The following is a 22830-nucleotide window of genomic DNA, read 5'->3' as shown; positions in this document are numbered from 1 at the left end:
GAAAGGAACGCATTTGAGTCAGTTCTAATGAGGTGGATGAACCTAGAGCCTATTATACAGAGTGAAGTAAGTCAGAAAGAGAAAGACAAATACCATCTATTAACGCATATATATGGAATCTAGAAAGATGGTACTGATGATCCTACATGTAGGGCAGAAAAGGAGACAAACATAAAGGACAGGCTTGTGGGCACGGGGGAGAAGAGGAGGGCGGGATGATTTGAGAGAATTGCAGTGAAACATGCACAGATGTACCTGGTGGCTCAGACTGTACAGAATCTGCCTGCAATGCAGGAGACCCGGCTTCCATCCCTGGGTCGGGAAGATCCCCTGGATAAGGACACGGCAATCCGCTCCAGTTTTCTTTGGCTTCCCAGGTGGCTCTAGAGGCAAAGAACCCGCCTGCCAGTGCAGGAGATGTAAGAGACATGGGTTCCATCCCTGGGTGGGGAAGATCCCCTGGAGAAGGAGATGACAACCCCCTCCAGTATTCTTGCCTGGAGAATCCCATGAACAGAGGTGCCCGGTGGGCTACAGTCCATAGAGGCACAGAGAGTCACAGAAACGACACTACTGAAGTGACTTGGCATATACGATAGGCACTGGGAGTAAGGCACATGCAAGATGCAGGGAACCCAAACCTGGTGTTCTGTGACAACCTAGAGGGTGTGGTGGGGAGGGAGACAGGAGGGGGGTTCAAGAGGGAGGGGGCGTGTGGATAGCTACGGCTGATTCATGTGGATGTATGGCGAAGACCATCACAATGTTGTTAAGTAATTATCCTCTAAAAAATAAAAAATGATAAATAAAAAAAGAACCAAAGCTTTTCTGTATGCAAAGAAAAAAATTTCAGCATGCAATACCTCGTGAAATGACGAAATGAATCACCGCAGTGCTCGGCAGATCTTGGGGAGAATGAACATGTCTGACTGCTCTCCTTCGGGCGGAACGGGGGGCTTATTTATAGATCTCAGGCTGTCAGGAAAGACTCAGGCTGGCCCCGCTCACCAGCCTGCTCTCTGGGGGTCCCACCCCATCCGGAATTCTCCCTCCCTTCTTCACACAGCCTAACCGCAGGATTAGGGTAGGATGCAATGTGATCCCTTGTTCCTGACACTTGAGGGGTCATCACTGAACCATTTCCCAGATGCAGGAGCTGGCCAGGGAGAGGAGACGGGCTAGTGGGGAGCCCTGGCTGGGCCTCTGGTCCTGGGGCTTACCTTTCACGCCGTGAGACCAAAGCTTTTCATAAAGTTGACTGAGTGAGGGAAAGTCGCTCAGTCGTGTCCAACTCTTTGCAGCTCCATGGACTGTAGCCCACCAGGCTCCTCTGTCCATGGGATTCTCCAGGCAAGAACACTGTGGGGGGGGGATTGCCATCTCCTCCTCCAGGGGACCTTCCCGACCCAGGGGTCAAACCCAGGTCTCCTGCATTGCAGGAAGTTTCTTTACCACATGAGCCGCCAGGGAAGCCCTCAGCTAAGTGGGCAGTCCTCAAATCTCAGTGCTGCCTTTGATCACAGTCACAGCTGGAGGTTTATAAAATGCAGGTTCCCAGGCTCCATGCAGACCAAGGGCCGGTAGGGCCTGAAAGCCTGGGTGTTTCCGGGGGATGCTGGAAGTTCTGAGGCAGGACGTTCTGGGGACGGTTTTCTAGGCAACACCCTAGGGTCATTTCTGTGGCGCCTGGCAGCATGCGGAGGAGCCACCTAGAGGGATGCATGTGAGGCTCCTGGTTCCATGCGTCAGGGCTGAGCACGCGCTCCTTTTCCAGCATCCTGACATTCCTGGAGTCCACCTACATCCCCCCCTCGTACATCTCAGAGATGGAGAAGGCGGCCAAGCAGGGCGACACCGTTCTGGTGTCCGGGCTGAAGACGGGCAGCTCCAAGCTCAAGGCGCGCATCCAGGAGGCCGTGTACAAGGTGGGCGAGGGCGGGCCCTGGGCTCCAGGGCGGGATCTGGACGCATGGGCCCCTGGCGCGTCTGCTAGCGGAGAGGAGGTGCCGTGCGGGGACCAGGGTCTGCTGTGAGCCGTGCTTGGGAGCAGGTAGCCGGGGAGCCTCCATTCACCCTGGGCCCCGGCCTTGAGCCCCCAAGGCCCCAGCCGCTGGCTGCTTTCCAGAAAGATCAGCTCCGGGGTACGCTGCCTCCTGCTGTGCGCTGGGGGTGGTAGCTGGTTAAGAACTTTCTCGGCTGGTTTTGGTCCCGTGGAACCCGAGGGCCTGTGTCTGGCACCAGGGCCGGGCGTGGAGACGTGTCGTCTGGTAGCAGCTGCCAAAGTCAGGGCCCTGGAGATGGGTGCTCCTCCCCTTCTGTAAGAGGAGGTGGGCTCGACAGGCTGGGGTGTGCCACCCCCGCCCCCACCCCCCCAGAGCTCTCTGGGGGCCCCTCTGGGCAGGCCGACCGGCCTCTTTCCCAGGAAGGCTGGGCGTGTCAATCTGCTGACTGTGCAGTGCCCTGGGGTGGGGTCCTGCCAGGAATGGTCTCTCCAACAGTGACAGTCCTGTGGGACCCAGGAGCTCAGCACCCCCACATCAGCCCCAGCATGCAGTGATCTGGCGTGTTTCCTGGGTGGTAGCTACAAAGCTGGGTGGAGACATGAGAACTGGGGCGCTGGGGGCAGGGTGGGGGCGGGTCTGAGCTCCGGGGCATGGCCGAGCGAGGGTCCGCTGGCGGGAATGAGTTCAGTGGGCGATGCCTCTCTGTCCCATCACATCTGGGCATCCTCTTTCTTTCTTCCTTCTTCTTTCCTTCCTTCCTTTCTGCTATTTTGGTCCCACCACATGGATTGCGGGATCTTAGTTCCCTAACCAGGGATTGAACCCATGCCCTCGACAGCCAAAGTGCTGAGTCCTAACCCACTGGACCACTAGAGAATTCCCTGGGCACTTTCCACGGGCTGCGCCTGCTCTGGGCCCCAGGCGGATGTTTCTGCACAGCCAGGCCCTTCAGGGATGTCTGCCAGTCCCCACAGCCCCTCTGGTCTTTTTTCCCATAACTGCATGTGTTGATTTCTGGCTGTGCTGCCTCTCACTGCTGTGTGGGATTTTCTCTAGCTGCAGAGATCGGGGGCTACTGTCTGGTCTTTAAGACCATATGTTTTGGGGGCTCATCTCTCAGGCGCTGGCCTTAAAAGGCGGGGGGCCTGATGTGACATACGAACCCTTCCCTCCTCAGGGAGAAGCCCCAGGTTTGGGTTCCCCGTGAATGTGGTCTCTGCGAGGGGTGAGGTTTATGATGAGACTGTCCCGAGGGGTGAGGTTTATGATGAGACTGTCCCGGGATCCTCGTCGCTTTGATGTGGTTTCCCTGCTGTTTGTCCCATGTGAAGGGGTTGCTCTGCCAGCTTTTTGGGTTTTTTTAAGAGGAAATTGTTGCATATGTAGCTGTGGATGCAGCGTCTCCGTGGGAGGTGGTGAGCCCAGGGTCTTCCTGTGTCATCACCTGGAATGGGAACCTTAACTTCCTATTCAGTGAGGACACCTGTAATATGTTAGAGCTGGTTCAGTAGAAAATCCGAAGAGATCTACAGACAGGTGCAGAACTGGCCCGCATCCAGGGATGACCACCGCTCGTCCTCCAGGGAACACGTCTGCATTTCTATGGACAAGGACCCCTTGCTTTCCCCTCCATTTTCCCCAACTCACGGGGTGAAGAACAGCTCCAGGACAGTGGAAGGTGCAGGCCCCATGGAGTCTGATCACTGGGGGGCGCCCCTGGCTCCATATGGGTGGTCCGCCCCCGAGCCCAGCCTGTCATGATGCTTCCCGAGGAGGGAGTCTGGGTGGGGATGAGGGGTGGGCTGGTGGGGGTGGTCTGAACGGGGGGCGCTTGTCAGAGCGCAGCTGTTCCTCCTCGGGCTTGCCTGCGGGCGCCCCACCTCCCTGGCCTCTGGGGCTCTTGCGTGGAGCCCCCGAGCCCCTGTCTCTGCAGCCGTCACTCCTGGCTCCTCATTCTCTGTGTACTTCTTACTGTTTAAGACTGGCCTGCAGGCTGCCCACTGTGAAGTGCCGGGCTCGCTGTATTTTGGCAGTGACCTCTGAATGCCTGCCCCTCTGCCACAGGGCTCCTTGGGGTCTGGGGCGTCCCGAGGTGTTGCCCTGTGTTCTCAGCCTCCCCTGCCTTCAGTGAACAGACTGAAGCGCTCTAGAGGTTCTGCCTCTTGCCCACACCAACCCCGACTCAGGCTCACCTCCCCTTCCCTCTCTTCCTCATGCTAGAACGTCCACCCCGCGGAGGTCAGGCTGCTGATCTTGGAGAACATCCTTCTGAACCCGGCTTACGACGTCTACCTCTTGGTGGGGACATCCATCCGCTACAGGGTGCAGAAGATCAGGCAAGGGAAAATTACAGGTGGGTTCCCTGCTCAGCGCCGCACTCAGGCACCCTTTTTATCATGGTGAGATAGGCGTGACGTGGAACTTGCCGTTTCAACTATTCTTTAAGTGTGCATTTTTGTGATGTTGATTACATTTATCAACACATTGTTGTATAGCCATCGCCACCATCACCTCCAGAACTTCCTCGTCTTCCCAAACTGAAGCTCTGAGCCCGTTAAGCACTAACTCCCTAGCCCCCTTCTCCAGCCCCTGACAAGCGCCCTTGTACTCTCCGTCTCTATGAATCTGAGTGCTCTCGGGACCTCACCTAAGTGGAATCATGTAGCGTCTGTCCTTTTGTGGCCGGCTTACCTCACCGAGCATCCTCCAGGCCCATCCGCATTGCAGCAGGTGTCACATGTCCCTCCTTCTCAAGGCTGAGTACTCGTCTACTGTCTGTATGGACCACATTTTGGACATCATCCGTTGATGGACACTTGGTTTCTTCTGCCTCTTGGCTATTATAAATAGTGCCTCTGTGAGCAGAGGTGAACAAACATCTTGAGATCCTGCTTTCGATCCTGCTTTCGATCCTTGGGGGTTTATATCCCTTTGTTTGAAGAATGTCAGAAGCCACGAGCTTCTGCCGGACTGGGTTTCGTTCCTGGTCTGGCACTGACGTCCGGTGGCCTGGACGAGGCACTGCCCCGCTTTAGGGCTCAGGGTCTCTGCCGGAGCCCTCGTGGCCTCTCTGCCTATGTCGAGGGCACGATGGATGAGTGCATGTGGATTTGTGCCGGAAACGCTAAAGCGCTGTGTACGTGTGATGCATTCTTGGTGGTGAGTGTTCTTAATGCATCACCAAGCCTGCTAAGAATCACCGTCATCATCATCATCATTTTGTTTAGTTTACACACGTTTCGCGGTCAGAGCCCAGGGCGTCCAGGCTCGTGGGTGCGGGCTGCGAGGCGTGCCGGGCAGGCCCCTCCCCCGGTCGCTGGCGTCCTGTCTGTGAGGCAGGGCAGCAGGTAAGAAGCCTGTAGCTGCTCCAGCGTCGGAGCAGCCTGGGTCTGTTCCACAGCCGGGTCTGCAGATCGGGGCGGGGGGTCTGGTCCGTCATCGCCGTGGGGCAGGCTCTGCAGGCCTGGGGAGGCCTCAGAGTGAGGACGGCCTCCCCTGCCTCGGGGTCCAGGTCTCTCCCACTCAGGGTGCCCTGCGGAAGGGCACGAGCCTGGGGGTCCTGGGCATCCCCGAGCGCTCGGCGCTTAATGTCTGGCTCTTCTATGTGTGTCAACGTGGAGGGAGGTGTGTACAAAGCTGGGTGGGGTCCTGCCCAGAGGCTGGCGTGCACCCCAGATTTAGGACCTGGGTGTGGCCTCCTGGGACTCTTGAAGGGGAGATGGCTCAGGGGTGGAGTTCTCCAGATCCTGCCCCTGAGTCCTCAAGGTGAACGCCGTGGGAACAGGTTGAAAGGCCAGAGGGCACCTGGGGGGTTCTTGACAATACTGCCTTCCCCTGAGCGCTGTCAAGAAGCGCCTTGTGACCAGATGGAGGCGGTCTGGAGGCGTCTGACTGTGGTGAGTGTTCCTGGGTGTTGTGCTTTTCACGTTATGACCCAACAACGCTGTGATGTGGGTTTCAATACTACCCCGTTTTACAGATGAGGCACAGACGCCTGATAGTTGCAAAGCTGTCAGTCCTTTGCCTATAATACCATGCCTGCAGGATCGAGGCGTCCCGGCCCTCGGGGAGCGCGAGAGCGGCTCTCTGGCCTCTCAGGGCAGGGTGGGTGGCCTCTTTGCAGGGGTGGATGAGGGTGGAGAGGTGCGCCCCCACCAGGGATGTTGGGGGAGATTTAATAAAGTGGACTCCACAGCTTACCCTTCAGTGTCTGACGGACAGCGCATCCCAAGACACCCAGAGGACTTTTGGGCTTGGTCACTGACCTCCGGTAGAAATCAAAGAATGGAACCCAGGAAAGTTAGCCCCGGAGGGGAAGTAGTTAAGCTGCCTCCCTTGCATCTGTAGGGTAATGAGATGGAAAATGCCTCTAAAAATAAACACACCTGCATGATTGATGGCACCAGGCGCTGGGCTGGCGTGCCTTCCAGACAGATGCTTGGGAAGAACAGATGGGGGAGGAGCCAGCACTGGGCCACTGTGAACAAGACATCTGGGTGGAAATGCATTGTCCATTTTTTTTTTTTTGGATGGGTTGTTTTTAATTGACACAGAATTCACATTGCTGTCATTTTTAACGGACTGCCAGGCAGGAAAGTCAGGGGGACAGCGTCGTGACAGGGGACCTGGATTTCAGAGAGCCCCTGTTTTGTATGACGTCCTTCAGAAGGCTCAGAGAATGACACCCAGAGGGCAGTTACCCCAAATTCATCTTCACGTTTTCTTTCAGTCTTTCTTCCTTCAAAATATAGTGCTCCTTCTTTTCTGTCCTGCTTTCATTCCCCGACGTCTGCCGGCCTCTCGTTAAGTGACAATTAAGTGAGTGTTAGTCGCTCAGTCGCGTCCGACTCTCTGCACCCCCACGCGCCATGTGCTCTGCCCATGGGGTTCTCCTGGTGAGAATCCTGGAGTGGGTAGCCATTCCCTTCTCTGCTGAGTGCTGGCTTGCTTTCTCATGAGCCTGTTTGTTTATGGAACCCCTGCTCTGTCTGTGGGCACTACTTGGGGGAGACTGCAGCGGTCGGGGGGCGGCCCAGGGCCCACCCACCTGGGGCTCCAGTGACAGCCTGCGGTGGGGCAGGGAAGGGGGCGAGGGGCCTGGCAGAGGGGTGTCTGTGAGGCCCTGCTTGGTCCTCAGGGCATGATGCTGGTGTCGCCGGCTCGCCTGGCGCAGTAACCAAATTATGAGAACAAGACGTGGGGAGGACGTGCTGGCTGAGGAACGGGGCGTCTAAGGAGATCTCAGTGACAGGAATGCTGGAAATTCCTGGGGTAAATCAGGCTGAGGTTGGAAGATGGATGGGTGTGGAGCAGGGGTTCCTGAGTCCAAGACGCAGCTATTAAAGGACCCAGTGCAGCCTGAGCTGTGGCTGCCCAGAGCGAGTGTACGCTAGGCTGCCTGCAGGGCTGGGCTCAGAGGCAGGGCTGTGTGCTTCTCCTCGTCCTGGGCTCGGACCCACCTCCCCAGGAGCTCTGTGGTCATCCCTACACAGGGTGGGGGTGCGGGTTCTGGAGATCAGAAGCACCTCTGGAGGATCAGCCAGGGTTGAGGGCGGTCAGAGACCGGCTGCCCTCCTGCCCGCGGAAGGGCAGCCTTGGGGCTGGCCCCATGCCCTTGGGGGTAGCTGGGCCGGGCTGGGGCCCAGGAACAACTTCCTCTGCCTGTGGACGGACGGGCACCTTTCATGTCCGCAAAGCCTTCCCTGCTCAGTGCCTCTGACAAGTAGCGAGGTCCTGCGATACAGGAGGTGCTGGAGAGGTTCAGCAGACAAGCCCCTCATGTTCGTTGTCTTAGGGCTTTGTAAATAGGGTTACATCTTGTTGTACAAGATCCTTCCAGAGTCAGCTTATTTCCAAAAAGGGCCTTTTTCATTTGGAGGACCTTAAACAAGGGAGGAAACTAGTGGTTCTAAAGTAGCACCAAGCGATTTTGCTCAGTGGGCAGTGTTGCGTTATTCTTTTGTTATGACGTTTCCTCGATGCGGGGCTTCCCTGGTGGCTCAGCGGTAAAGAATCTGCCTGCTGATGCAGGTGACACAGGTTTGATCCCTGGGTGGGGAAGATCTCCGGAAGAAGGAAATGACACCCCACTCCAGTATTCTTGCCTGGGAAATCCCATGGATAGAGGAGCCTGGCAGGCTGTAGTGTATGGGGTCACAAAAGACCCGGACACAGCTGAGTGACGAACAACAGCAGCAGCTCTCCGTGCACTGCAGCTGTGGTCTGGTCCCTGGGTGCATCACTTGCAAGCGTCTCGGCCACCGCTCGGCCGTGTGGAGCGGAAGTGGGCCGTGTGGACCGGAAGTGGGCCGTGTGGACCGGAAGGGCTTCTCCGTCCCCGGCGTGTCAGAATCCCCGACCGGGCCTGTGCTGGTCCCTTCCCTGCAGTCTCCTCCCTGCCCCGCCCCCCGCTCCTCCCGCTCCCTGAGTTTGGGTCAGCGGGCCTGGGCTGGGGCCAATTATTTGCAGTTTCTCAGATGACGCCGATGGTCCAGGGAACACACTTTGAGAACCCTCTGCTCCAGGGCAAATTCCTGGGGACTTACTGGAACACACAACTGGTACCCCGGGGCAGGAGATGGGCACGTTGCCCTCTCCTCTTCCAGAGTTCCTGGGAATTCTGGAGGATGTTCTGGTTGAAACACCTCTCGGATCCTTGTCCTGGGTGCCTCCCGGGGCAGCCCCCGCCTGGGATGCGGTGGTGAGGAGGGAAGCTGACTGTGATCCCTCTCTGGAGGGCTGGAGCAGGGCCTCACACACAGGCTCTGTGCGTGGGCTATCTGATAGGAAGTCCTAGAGGCGGGGCAGAGGATGTGTCCCAGTGGTCCTGCTCGCTGTGGTCTGCATCCCAGGTCTGCTGCCCGCCGCTGAGGGGCCCCTAGCAAGCTTCCGGTCTTGATTTCTGCAGGTCCCCCAATGCTCACGTGAGGGTTCCAGGGGCGTCACAGGATAAAACAGGGTGAGGTGCACATGAAACCCCTAGCGCAGTGGTCCCACTTCTCGGTCAATTTGAAAGTGCTGGTGGGCGCTACCCGCAGGACTCAGAAGGTCAGACCCCGAGGTCATGGGTTTGTAGAACCCATTATTTCCCAGGGAAATTGTTTTCCTTCTTGGCCCAGATTGGGTGAGTTCTCTTCCACGATGTGACACAGAGAAGAACACCAATGGATGGTCAGGACAGCAACAGAGAGAATTCTTTGCAGATTATAGACCCATCTCTTGAAACCCAATGGGGCGCCACAGACCAGCATCTCTTTGCAGACCCCCGGAAGATGGCCCGGTCCAGTGAGCCCTGCCCTGGGCCCCTCATTGCAGAAGCAGTGTCACTTACTTCTGTGACAAACAGAAAAGGCTCTGATGTTGGTATCCTGCCAGACGCTGGCAGTTTGAGTCAGAGGCTGTGCTTAATTAAAAAAAAAAAAAAGCTGCTCATGGCATCCACAGAAAACTGATTGCCTCTGAAAATTCATGGAGAGTGTCAGCTTTGTCCACAGGCATGGAGAATACTATTAAAATTTAAAGTGTTGAAAAGAATTAGGAAAAAAAAAAATCAAGCATCTGTACTGACAGCAGGATCCAGGGATTGGTGGCGGGGGTGTGGGGGGGAGTGACATTGACTTTTAACATTTCCTGTCTTGGTTCTCTCTGTCTGCTTTGCTCATCCCTGTTTCTGGGTGGCCAGAACTCTCAATGCCCTCCGATCAGTACGAGCTACAGCTTCTGAACAACGTCTGGGACCCAGAGGGAGCCCCGGGCCGGCCTGTGGCGGTCTTGGCCCAGGACACGTCAACGGTCACCGCCGTGCAGCTGGGACAGAGTAGCCTGGTCCTCGGCCACAAGAGTATCCTTTTCCCGGTTGGCGCGCCCGCACCTGTGTGTCCTGCACAGACGTGCTGTTTGGAAGTCAAGTCACTTTTCTCCCTGAAACCTTGGCGAGGCTAAAAATAGCCCTGTTCTCCCTCAAGGTCTGAAAATCTAAAAGGACCAAAATAGCACGGTGTCTGAGCAGAATGGCTCACCTCGGTGCAGGACTCCTTGGAGAGGCTCTGAGATGGAGGCGGTGGCTGGGGCTGAGCCCCCCTCTCCGCCTCTGGAACTGTCTCTGGTCTCATCCAAGGGGCCTAGCCTAGGCTGTTCCCACACCAGCGTGTGGGTTCTCATGTGTCCCAGACTTGTTCACGTGGCCCAGGTGGTCTCCAGGTTCCCTGTTGAGGCCCCCTTTTGAGTGGAGAAAGTGCCCTATGGCCACTGATCCTGGAAAAGACCTGTGTTCTGCAGGGCCTCAGGCAGAGGCCCTTCCATCCTTGCTTCTGCCTGCGTGATGTTGATAATGAGGGAGCCGCAGGAGCCAAACCAAAGCCTGCCAGCCGGTTCATTGCGCCTTAATTCAAAATCCAGGCATCCGCATGCAGGGAGCATCCCGGTTACCCAACAGCACAATCTACGTGGTGGAGCCCGGGTACCTAGGTGAGTGTGCGCGTCCTGGGTTGTCTGGGATTCCAGGAGGTAAAGAGTCAGGTAAGAGCAACAGCCCCCCAGACAATGGCCTCACTTTGGCCAGATCTGCCGGCTGGGAGGCCTGGGCCATCAGCTCCCACCCTGACCCCCAGTCCTTCCCCTGTCTGTGTACAGGACAAGCGGAGGGAGGGTGGGCCAAAGTCCAGCCGGTAACCTGCTCTTCAGGGAGGGAAGCAGGACAGAGTCGAGTGGGGAGGGCTCTGTCTCCTGGCTTTACACCTGGGCTCTGCCCAGACTGCATCATGGCTGCGGATGCGGGCAAGATGTCTTGGAGGGAAGAAGGGGAGGGCTGGAGGCCTAGAGAGGAGGGGAGGAATTCTGAGCCACAGAGGATCCAGAGGGGCATAGCCAGGGCCCAGGAGCTGCCCAGGGGTAGTATTCAGAGTGTAGACCTACTTTGGAGTCAGGGTGCAGTCCTACTGTGGATTTAGAGTGCAGACTCACTGTGCACTCAGAGTGTGGATCTATTGTGGATTCAGCGTGCAGGCTCACTGTGTACTCAGAGTGTAGCCCTACTGTGCACTCAGAGTGCAGATTCACTGTGCATTCAGAGTGCAGACCCACTGTGCACCCAGAGTGTAGACCTACTGTGCACTCAGAGTGCAGACTCACTGTGGATTCAGAGTGAAGACTCATTGTGGATTCAGCATGCAGACTCACTGTGTACTCAGAGTGTAGACCTACTGTGCATTCAGAGTGCAGACTCACTGTGCACTCAGAGTGTGGATCTATTGTGGATTCAGCATGCAGGCTCACTGTGCATTCAGAGTGCAGACCCACTGTGCACCCAGAGTGTAGACCTACTGTGCACCCAGAGTGCAGACTCACTGTGGATTCAGAGTGAAGACTCACTGTGGATTCAGAATGCAGACACACTGTGAACCCAGAATGTAGACCTACTATGTACTCAGAGTGCAGACTCTGTGGATTCAGAGTGTAGACCTACTGTGCACTCAGGATGCAGACCTACTGTGTACTCAGAGTGCAGACTCTGTGGATTCAAAGTGCAGACCTACTGTGCACTCAGAGTGGAGACCTACTGTGCACTCAGGATGCAGACCTCCTGTGCACTCAGAGTGCAGACTCACTGTGAAATCAGAGTGCAGACCTACTGTGGATTCAGGGTGCAGGCTCACTGTGGGTCAGAGCTGGGCCCACCGTGGAGAGGGTCAAGTTTGAATGGGCCCTGGAGCCACCAGGAGTGAATGTTCCGGTTTGGCCCAGGGGCCTGTGAGGGCAGCTCGGGTCCTGAGCGCTCAGGCCTGCTGTGGGCGTTAGATCTGCCAATCACGGGCGCTGGTCCTTCCCTGGGAGGCGAGCAGGGGAGTGGCCGTGGCCCCGTGCTCACGGGGCCTGGTTTACCCTCTTCCTGAGCCGCAGGACCCTGTGACCCCAGTTCTGAGGCTCTGTGCCCCTGCCTCTTCCACAGGGTTCACGGTCCACCCGGGTGGCAGGTGGGTGCTCGAGACCGGCCGCCCATATGAAATCACCGTCGAAGTGCTGGACAAGTCTGGTAACAAGGTCTACGTGTCGGATGTGAGTCCCCCTCGGGCCTGGTGGGGGTGTAGGGGTACATATCCTGGAGCAGGTCCCTGAAGAGCCTCCTCAAATCACCGGGCCCCCCAGTAGGCGGGCTGAGTTGGGGTGCTTCTTACAGTACTGCTGGATCCCTGGGAAACCCTGTCATGGGGAACCTTGGGCATCTCAGGGCCCCGTGAGCCTGTGAGTCTGCACCCTAAGGTCGCACTCCCATCAGTTGGAGCAGGGAGAGGAGGCTGCAGGCAGCAGGGTCACAGAGGCGGTGATGGTGGCGGGGGTGGCGTCTCCCATCTGCCCTCCTGCTCCCTCCTTGTTAGCCCAGGGACCTCACCACTGAGAATCCTTCCTTCCCGGCCCTACAGGGGCTCAGGGCCAGAGATGCCTTTGAACTGTCCAGAGGCCCCTCAACTGAGACCAAGCCCAGTAGCTTCCTGGTTCTGGAAAGAGCTTCACACAAACGGGCAGACAGAGAGGCATCTTGGCTGCATTTGTTCCTTTGTGAGCAACTCTCAGGATCCTGAGAATATCCAGACCTTCCTCGTGGGGTCTGAAGTTTCCCTTCAGCCTTTTGGTAGAAGGCACCGCCTTCTTTGTGTTACTAGACTCGCTCCATCACCGTTTTGGGGGGAAGTTAGTGCTAAGGGATTCCGTTGTCGTTCTTTGTATTTGGTGGTTTCCTTGTTGGGATCACAGGGTCTGAGCGCCAACTGTGGCTTCGCGCTCCTGAGCGCCGACTCATTGGGTCACACACGGAGGACAGCCTGGGAGGGTCTGAGGCTCGGGGCTCAGAGCGCAGATCCCGGGCTTCGTGCAGCTCATCAGGCTGGCCCGACTACTCTTTGGGGGCCACGTGGCTTCTTTTCCGCATCCTGACTTCTCTGAGTTGTCCCAGAATCTCTCACCAGCCTGCGTTGCCTTCCAGAACATCCGTATTGAAACTGTGCTCCCTGTGGAGTTCTTTGAGGTGCTGGCTTCTTCCCAGAATGGGTCGTACCATCACGTCAGGGCGACAAAGAGGGGCCAGACAGTCATCGAGGCGGCCCTCACCTCTGTGGTGGACCAGGCAAGTTGGCACCTCCCTGGGCTGCCCCGGGCCCTCTGCAGACAGAATTGTCACCCAGGGTGGAATGAGCTGGAGGAGTTGGGGCCCCGAGAGTTCAGTGCTCTCACGGGTGCCGTGGGGGTCCCTCCCGCTCTAGGCTCCCAGGGGCATCAGGGGTGGGGGCTTTGGCCCTTCCCTGTCCCCTGTCCTCTGTCCCTGCAGTGGACCAGAGCCCCTCTTCCTCTGCCCCTTGCTGGCTCCTGAAAAAGCGAGCCCTCACCTCTGGGACCGGGTTTAGCAAGCCTTGTTGGGAGCAGTGTTCGGCCCGTGTGTCCAGCTGTGCACTAACTGGGACCCATGAGTGTTTCTTTGGCTGTTTTGGGTCCTTCAGAGTTTTAAAATTCCCACCTGTTTTTGAAAGGCCAGTCGGTTTCAGTGGGAGCAGATTCTACTGATTGGAAGCTTGGTGAAGGGCTTCTCATCTCCCTACTACACCTCTCCCGGGCCTGGTGGAGGCCGCTGTGGCCTGGGGACCAGGCAGAGATTCCTACCGAAGCGGCCACTTCTGCTCTGGGGGCTCTGGGCAAGTGGCTTTCATGTCTCATGCCTCGGTTTCCCCATCCGTAAAGTGGGGATAACCACAACCATCCCGGCAGGAGTGCCATGAGGATGCAGTCAAGCAGTGCTGACTTGAGTGGCGGTTGAAGAGCCACCGAAAGCCGTCTCCATGGAGACAAAGAAGGCTGCAGGGTACCCGGCGTCTTCCTTCCCACTCCCCCACAGTCTGAGGGGAGGGGCGGGGTCTGGTTGTCATGTTGGTGTGTGTCTCCCTCGCCCCCTTGCAGGATGGAGGGGTCCACACATTACGGGTGCCTGTGTGGAACCAGCAGGAGGTAGAAATCCACAGCCCCATCACCCTTCATCCGAGCATCTTGACATTTCCATGGCAACCAAAGGCAGGCGCCTATCAGTACACGATAAAGGTAACTGGGAGGCTCCATCTGGGTGACTTTCTTTGGGTGTTTCCATGTGTTGGGGCTTGAACTCCATTCTGTTTGTGTTAAATTACCATCTATTGGTTGAAAGAATTTGAAATCAAAGTCTTTATGCTTTCTGTATCTTCCAAGGTTTTCTATCACAGCAGGGTATTTTGGCAATTAGGAAAAAACCTTGAAAAATAGAAAAGAAATCACGAGGTAGAAAGTCCGGATTATGGATTTAACTTTCACATGTGGTTTTTATTTTTCATAAAAATAATTGCTTTCTGGAAGCAGTGTAAATATCTTTAGAGAAAACCTTGGAATTGGCAGGGGAGACGTCTCCAACTCCTTCGCATGTCTGGTGTTCTTGGTCTCTGAAGTTCACGTGTCCCCCAGCGTTAGTGGCAGGGCCCAGGGCCTTTGGGGGCTGGGGTTTGTGGGGGCCGCCCTCCGTCCACTCCGCTGTCTGCCTGCAGTGAGGACAGGTGTCCTGTGTGTGCTCTGGGACCCGCTGTCTCTTCCCTCAGCTGTGTCACCTTCCCGGCCCCTGATGCAAAGGCCGCTGGGCTGTCCTTGACTTCACGGCAGATGGCTGGAGTGGGCAGAGTGTGTGCAGGAGGGGCAGGGACGTCACGACTCTGTGGCTGGGGTCTTCCCACTGCAGCCTGAGCTCGGAGGTGCCCCTGGGTCCTGGGGCCACTGTCGGGGCATGTGCAGACACGTGTGTGCCAGTCAGGGGTCCGTGGAATACGAGGACCAGAAGGAGACAGGGCGGGGAGAGCAAGGGGTGCGGGCAGTGCCAGCCGGACGTTGGCTGATGCCTTGTGTCTCCACGCGGTGACGCAGTGCCAGCACGTGTGAGCAGAGGTGTGAGAGAGAGAGGGATGGCGGGGCAGGGCAGGTGGGCTGACCGGTGATGCCTTCCCTCCCCAGGCCCACGGCGGCAGCGGGAACTTCAGCTGGTCCTCGTCGAGCTCTGTGGTGGCCACGGTCACTGTCAAGGGCGTGATGACCACAGGCAGTGACACGGGGGTCAGCGTGATCCAGGCACACGACGTGCAGAACCCGCTGCATTTCGGCGAGATGAAGGTGAGGCCTGGGTCAGGGCGGTCACAGGGCGGCTCGGGGAGTGATCGGAGCCACCCTCTTAACCAGCCTCAGGCTTAGTTCAGAAACCTTGGCTGGGATTGTGGTGAGGGGGGTCGGGGGTCAGAAACCTTGGCTGGGATTGTGGTGAGGGGGGTCGGGGGTCAGGTCCAGCCTGGCCCTGAGCTCATGGACAGACCCAGGAGACAGCCATCCCATCCCACACCTGGCAGGGGTGGGACTGCCAGGATTCTGAAGGGAGGTCAGAGGATTCAGAAACACGAGATACTCAAAGGAGTCCTTCTAGAAGGCCCTCCAACCCGAAAGCTAGGACTCTGCATCAGAAAGGCCGCTGGGTGCTGGGTTGTAAATTCATAGGGAGAGGAAGCCCCCAGACTCCAAGAGACTAGCCTGCTCCTTTCCTCTGGTTCCTGTTCAGATCCGAGTCAGGAGTCCCCATCACGGGGACCCTACACCTGGCGTCCATCCCAAGTGATGTGGGACCAACTCAGTGACGGCCGAAGGTGGGCGTGACCCCCTGCAGCCGAGCCCTGGACAGCCCCAGCTGGTGGCCTCCTGACCCCAGCACATTCCTGACTGCCTGACCCTGATCTCAGCTGCTTTTATCACTCCATTTAGGGCCAAAATGGAAGCTCCATACATAGCCTGTCCAGTCCCAACCTTCTACATTATTTGGGACATTAATGCACAGGTTATCCTCCTCTTTTTATTTCCGTTCACACACACCTACCTAAGGATCCATCTAAGTCTCGTGTGCGTGCTAAGTCATTTCTATCATGTCCGACTCTGTGCGACCCCATGGACTGTAGCCCACCAGACTCCTCTGTCCATGAGATTCTCCAGGCAAGAATACTGGAGTGGGTTGCCACGCCTTCCTCCAGGGGATTTTCCCAACTCAGGGGTCAAACCTGTTTCTCTTGTGTCTCCTGCACTGGCAGGCGGGTTCTTCACCACAAGCGCCTCCTGGGAGGCCCAGACTCTCATGTAAGGAGGATTGTAACCGAAACAGCTTAGCTGTAGCGGATGCTCCAAGTGTTAGGGTGATCTGTGAGCAGTGAGCCCCTCCTGTGGCTGCAGGCCGATTCATCTCTGAGAATGTGCCCCGCCCACCCGCCGCTGAGCCCAGAGCCTGCACACCGCCCCGCAGTGTCTGTAGTGGTTGGAGCCTGGCTTCCGGGGCTGCCTGCCTGGCCCAGACTCACCCTGCTGCAGCCGGGCAGGCTCTCAACCCCCACAGCAGGGTCCTTATCGGGCAGAGACACTGGTGACCTTCTTGACAAGGAGGCTGAGAGGATGGGGTGAATTCGTGTGGTTCTTGGAACAGAGCCTGGCGTCTGGGCAGTTTTGTTTGGTGTTGATGCCGGTGACGCCTCTCACTCTGTGCTCCCCTCTTCTTTACCTCCCTCCGACGTGCTGAGCTGTACGTGCCTCAGGGCCTTTGCACAGACCGTCTCTTCAGCCAGACTGGGTCTGGCCATCTCTGACACACTCCCAGGTCAAGCTCATGTGTCACCTTCCCAGGGAAGCCTTGTCTGCATCTCTGCCCAGAACGTCTCTGCCCCCTGCACAAAGCATCGTGTCGCCCAAGCTCAGGCTTCTCACTAGCTGGTCCTGAGTGCCCACACGCAGGAATCAAAGCTGAGCAGCGCTCTTCCTCCTCTGTGTAGCCGGCTGACCGTACCCCCCAAACCCTATCCTGCAGGTGTACGTGATCGAGCCCAGCGGCATGGAGTTCGCCCCGTGCCCAGTGGAGGCCCGCGTGGGCCAGAGCCTGGAGCTGCCCCTCAGGATCCATGGCCTCATGCCGGGCGGGGCTGACGATGTGGTCACCCTGAGCGACTGCTCCCACTTCGACTTGGTGGTGGAGGTAGAGAACCAGGGCGTGTTCCAGCCACTCCCAGGTAACGCAGTGCTGTGAGTGGCTGCCGACTGGCGGGGTCACTGCCGATGACCTAGTTTCTCAGCGTGGTTTGCCCAGATTCCTAAGTCAGGAGCTGAGCCAGCGGAGGGGTCACAGCCTGAGAAATGGCGTTTGTCCCCTGTCCACCCCCAGCTATGGTCTGCTCTGCACCTTTCTGACGTGTGGCCTGCGTGTCGCTCGGCTTTCTGAGCCTCAGTTTCCACGTCTCTAAAATGGGCGTCATCCTAAGTAGACTCTCCTGTCGTGGTGCCCTTCGCGGTACCTGGAATGTGGCGGGTGCTCAGAGTACACTGTCCGTAGGGGTTCTGATGAGTGACAGAATCGCACTGTGACCCGGCGGTCTGCCCCTACAGGGCCGTTGGAACCGGGCCCCCTGAGGGCTGGGTGGTGAAGTCGGTGATGATGCTGGTGGTGGTGTCATTCCTGCCGGGTGTGCTGCGTGCACTTGGCGTGCATGACCTCACCAGATGTCAGAGCCGCTGTGGGAGGGGGGCTGTGGTCAGCCACGTGTTGGACAGAGAGACCGCGGCCGTGTCACTGCCCAGGGTCCCCCGAGGGCCCAAAGCCAGGTCCTCAGGATGGAATGTGAGGCTGGGTGTGTGCAACACCCACCCAGAGCCTTAGTGCCCGGGAAACGGGGCCTCCCTGGGGTGTCGGCCCAGGAGTCCCCTAGGGTTGCAGGTGATGCAAACCATGCCTGAGGGTGAATACACCCCGGGCAGGGTGAGAGGGGTGGGGAGCAGTGATTGTGGGCACGCCTATGGGCCGCGTGCACACACAGTGGCCTGGGGTTGCAGAACCTGTCAAACCCTGCATCACTGGGGCTTTGGGGTACATTGACCTCAAAGTGGCCAGGACTGGGGGCCACCGCTGGTTTCTGAGCAGAGGAGTGACCCCTGGATCCTGGCAGGGTTTAGGAAACTTGGCAGTCAGAGGTGTTTGTAGGCTCGTCTCTGGGGTCACCGTGGTTGTGGTCCTTCACAGAGCTGTTTGAATGCAAAGCTGCTCGGATGTCATGGAACATCCCGGGACATCACCGTATTCACATACTCCCCTGTAGCTGCAGTTGCATCTTCTCAGATTGTCCAGGGGAAACCAGGCCTTATGGGCTCTGTGTCTTCAGAGAAGCCACTGTTTAGCGGGGAGGCAGACATCAGCATGGCCTTCCCAGGTGGTTCCGCAGCTCAGGATCTGGTTGCCAAAGCAGGAGACGCAGGAGACCTGCGTTCGATCCCTGAGTCAGGAAGATCCCCTGGAGGAGGAAACGGCGACCCACTCCAGTACTCTTGCCTGGAGAATCCCATGGACAGAGGAGCCTGGTGGGCTGCCGTCCACGGGGTCACAAACAGCTGGACGACTGAGCGACTGAACAGCAGCAAAGCGTCAGCACAGAAGGAAGAGGCCCGTCCTCCCGACGGCAGGAGAGAGGCCCGCGGCCCCGTCCCGTCCCCACGTGTCCTGGAGGGGCGTCCACGGGCTGCGGCCACGAGCTCCGGGGGACCGAGGAGAAAGGACAGGGCTGGGGTCCACAGTCCTGGTCCCAGCGCTGCCTCTGTCAGAACTGCCGACGGGCTCTCCTCCAGGTCTGTGTACCTCACCCTGTGCACATCCGCCTTAGGGGGAAAAGAGCCTAAAGAAATACGGACCTGTAGTTACATGTGTGCAAAGGCGTCCAGGATAAAGCCGATGCTTGAGGCTCACTTTTAGACGCGTAACCTCTGGGACGGACTGTTGTGGGGGAAGGGGGTGGGTAGACAGGCAGCCAGAAGAGCAGAAACGAATGTTCGCTGTGGGATCTAAGGGGCAGGGTGTGCAGCCTCACCGCATCATCCTTTCTAAATGTTTAGGGGAAAAAAAACTGTAAAATACCACCAGAATGGCTTTTTTTCAAACAGGTGGAAAATACCGCGGATTGGCGGGAGATGTCACGCAGCTGCTGGTGGCAGCGTGAGTCAAGACAGCCATTTAGGGAAGGATGGTTGGCGAAAGTGATGACGCTGAGCATAGATGCTCCCAGGCAGTAAGGACCAGAGAAGAAATCCTGCTGTCTGTGGCCTGCCGATAGAAATGCTGAAATGCATCCCCAGAGAAATGCCGCGCGTGCTCTTGGCAACTCAGTGCGTCCTCATGGCCCCGCACGGCCAAAGGCACGTTAGAAGGGCTAAACGCCAGCCCCAGGTGGGATGTACTCCTGGAGGGCAGTGTCTCAACAGTCTAATATCAACATGATACACCGCGTTAGCAAAACAGAGGAAGAAAACCGCATCATTATCTCAATGGAGGCAGAGAAATCAGTGGACAAATCTCAAAACCTCTTCATGATAAAATCAGTCTACAAACTGGAAATAGAAGGAAACTCCACGAACTTAATAAAAGCCGTATATGAAAACCCACAGCTGACATCAGAGTCCGTGGTAAATGGCTGAAAACCTTTACCCTGAGACCCGGAACAAGATAAGGGTGCCTGCTGTTACCACTTCAACGTGATAGCGGAAGTCCTAGCCGGAGCTATTGGGCAAGAAAAGGAAATAAAAGACACCCAGACTGGAAAGGAAGATACAAGTGTATCCGTTTGCAAGTGATACAGTCTTAATATGTGAAAACCCTAAAGATTCCACCAAAAAAACCTCTCAGGAGTAAAATGAATGTGGAAAAATAGTATTTGTGTGGAATCCCAAAGATCCGGAATAGCCAAAGTGATGCTGAAAAAAGAACAAACTTCGAGAGCTCATTCTTCCCATTTTCAGGACTTATTACAGGTTGCTGTTGATTAGTCACTGAGTCGTGTCCAACTCTTTGTGATCCCATGGACTGTAGCCCGCAAGGCTCCTTTTTCTGTGGGATTTCCCAGGCAAGAACCCTAGAGTGGGTTGTCATTTCCTTCTCCAGGGGATCTTCCCGACCCAGGGATCAAACCCACATCTCCTGCTTGTCAGGTGGATTCTTTACCGCTGAGCCACCTGGGAAAGTCCTTATGATAAGTTATAGTAATTGAATCAGAGTGGCGGTTGCACAGACTTAGAGGCCGGGGAAATAAAACAGAGAGCCCAGAAAATACTCTGAGTGATTTGCCAGTACTGAGCGGGAGAGAGCCGGTTACCAAGGACTTCTGTCTGCAGTTCCCTTTGTTTGAGTTCCAAGGCCAGCAGGATCCGGCTCTGCTCTTAGAAGTCAGCGAGCAGTGGTTTTCCTCTGGGGAGGGGCACGGGGAGGTGCAGGTCATGCTGGTACTTCATCCCGGGCCTAGAAACAGGGCGTGTTCAGTCTGCCGGGAGAAGTGGTGAGCTGTATGCTTATGATGTGCGTATGCTTTTTGGTATGAGAATTATGCTTGAAAATGGTACATTAAAAAAATTGGATTCGTATCAAGCCCTGCGTGAAAGAGGGTGCCAGCCCGTCGGGTCTCCCCTGACAGAGGCGCGTGCTCGCTGACCTCTGCTGCTCCCGTTGCAGGCAGGCTGCGGCCGGGGCCTGACCACTGCAGCGGCGTCACGGTGAGGGCGGAGGCCCAGGGCTACACCGCGCTGCTCGTCAGCTATAGGCATGGCCACGTGCACCTGAGCGCCCGCGTCACCATCGCCGCCTACCTGCCCCTCAAGGTGAGCCCGGGCCCCGCCCTCCGCTCCCCTCCGGACGTGCCCCCGCACCTGACACCAGGTGAGCGTCAGCGTCTGGGACCCCAGTGCACACGCGTGCAGAAGGCATGAAGTGTGTTCCTGCTCAGAGCACGCTGCCTTTGCTGTGACACCAACTCCCGCGTCTGAATCCAGGTCCCGCACCAACTCTGCCACTTTGGTTTAACTTCTCAGGGCCTCAGTTTCCTTGCCTGTAAAATGGGGCTAACATAGCACCTGCCTTAGTGAGGAGGAGGGTTTGAGCAAAACGAAATGGACCGAGAACTGTGCCCGGGAGGTAGCAGGTGCTCAGCAGGGTTAGTAGTTGACGTGTGGGCAGGAAAGGCCTGGCCCCTCCTCCCAGGTGGGGTCATGCAGCCTCACACAGACCCGAGCAGGCCTGTTGGTTTAGGGTATGTTTCCTTCTCCTCCTGCCCCACTAGAAGCAAGCTCAGGGACATTAGAAATGTCATCTCTGAAGCCCTAGCCCTGGGCAGTGTCTGATGCAGGGCAGACAACAGCCAAGGGCTGTTTTGGATTTCCTGTTGAGATGTAATTGACAGATAATGCTGTGTTAGTTTCATTCCTGAAGCACAGTGACTTGATACCTGTCTGTACTGTGAAACGATCACCATGAATCTACTCAACGCCCATCACCACACATAGTTACGTGTGGGTTTTTTTTTGCCTGTTCCTCTGTCCTCAAAAGGTACTAGGCTCTACATCTTGTCCTGCACCTTGCTCCTTTACTTGAAAAACAAAGAAGATAACTTGCAGATCTCTTCACATACACATGGGAAGGTCTTTGCTTGCTATTTGGTCATAAAGATAGACCACAGTTTACCACCCTGCTGATGGGTGTTTGGGCTGTTCCCACGCTTTCCCCTCTTAAAAAATAATGCTGCAGTGTGTGGTTCTGTGCCTGCAGTTAGCATATTCATGGAGCCCTATCTTCCGACTCCATTCCTAGAGCGAATACTGCTCGGACAAGGGATAAATAGGCCTGTGATTTTAGCACACACTGTGATTTTAGCAGACATTGCTGAATTTCCCTCTGTTGGGGTTGTGCCATTTTCCTATCTTCCCCAGCAGAATATGAGAACACATTTCTCAATAACACTGTGTTTGAAAGTTGCTGAGAGAGTAGATCTTAAAAGTTCTTCTCATCACGAGAAAAAAACATTTGTAACTTTGTGTGGTGACAGCTGTTGACTAGACGTACTGTGATTATCTATGCAAATATCAAATCACTATCCTGTACTAATGAAGCTCATGTAATGTTATATGTCAATTATATCTCAAAAAAACAGCTTCCTTTTATAAAAGAGTATGTGTTTAGGACTTCCCCGGTGGTCCGGTGGCTGAGACTCTGTGCTCCCAACGCAGGGCATCGATCCCTGGATTCGACCCCTGGTCGGAGAACTAAATCCCACAAGTCAGAGCTAAAGACCCCACGTGCTGCAGCCAAGACCTGGCACAGCCGAAAAATAAAAAAATAAAGTGCGTGTGTTGCCACAGACTCATCAGCAGTGTGTGTACTCAGACTTTTGATTTTTGCTGATGAGACGACAGAGAAATAGTATCCAGGGTAGCTGTAATTTGCTCCTCTTAAAATATTTTACTTTTTTCTACATGGTTTTCATTTCTCACGTGGTTGAGATCACACTACAGATATGCAAGGAAAACAGACATGCCCTTCCTTTCATGGAGCCCGTAGGCCAGGAGGGGAGACGGACACCCGAACAGATCCTCCCTGGCAGGGCCGTGAGCACCACATAGGGCAAAGACCAGAGAGCGAGCCCCGGCCCGGCAGGCCTGCTCCTCGCAGAGACACGCTGACTCTTCTGCTTTCTCCCGCAGGCTGTGGACCCCTCCTCTGTTGCCTTGGTGACCCTTGGCTCCTCGAAGGAGATGCTCTTTGAGGGTGGTCCCAGACCCTGGGTCCTAGAGCCTTCCAAGTTCTTCCGCAATGTCACCTCAGAGGACGCGGACAGCATCAGTCTGGCTCTCTTTGGGCCCCCTGCCTCCCGGAATTACCAGCAACACTGGATCCTCGTGACTTGCCAGGTCTTGGGTGAACAGGTGAGAAGGCAGCCACCCCCAGGCC

General features: G+C 56.4%; 1 protein-coding gene across 1 annotated transcript in view; it reads left to right on the top strand.

The window, feature by feature from the left end:
* Positions 1 to 22830, top strand: part of NUP210 (nucleoporin 210) — an 88070-nt gene that overhangs the window by 22485 nt on the left and 42755 nt on the right. The window contains exons 5-15 of the mRNA XM_043442733.1: positions 1775 to 1925; positions 4224 to 4356; positions 9685 to 9843; positions 10401 to 10469; positions 11950 to 12056; positions 12982 to 13122; positions 13947 to 14084; positions 15015 to 15170; positions 16891 to 17089; positions 20563 to 20708; positions 22584 to 22805. Coding sequence (XP_043298668.1) covers positions 1775 to 1925; positions 4224 to 4356; positions 9685 to 9843; positions 10401 to 10469; positions 11950 to 12056; positions 12982 to 13122; positions 13947 to 14084; positions 15015 to 15170; positions 16891 to 17089; positions 20563 to 20708; positions 22584 to 22805 — 1621 coding nt within the window. The remainder of the gene's footprint in view (positions 1 to 1774; positions 1926 to 4223; positions 4357 to 9684; positions 9844 to 10400; positions 10470 to 11949; positions 12057 to 12981; positions 13123 to 13946; positions 14085 to 15014; positions 15171 to 16890; positions 17090 to 20562; positions 20709 to 22583; positions 22806 to 22830) is intronic.

Source organism: Cervus canadensis, chromosome 22, assembly GCF_019320065.1.
Source record: "Cervus canadensis isolate Bull #8, Minnesota chromosome 22, ASM1932006v1, whole genome shotgun sequence".
NCBI lineage: Eukaryota > Metazoa > Chordata > Mammalia > Artiodactyla > Cervidae > Cervus > Cervus canadensis.
This window is presented reverse-complemented; position numbering and strand designations above follow the sequence as displayed.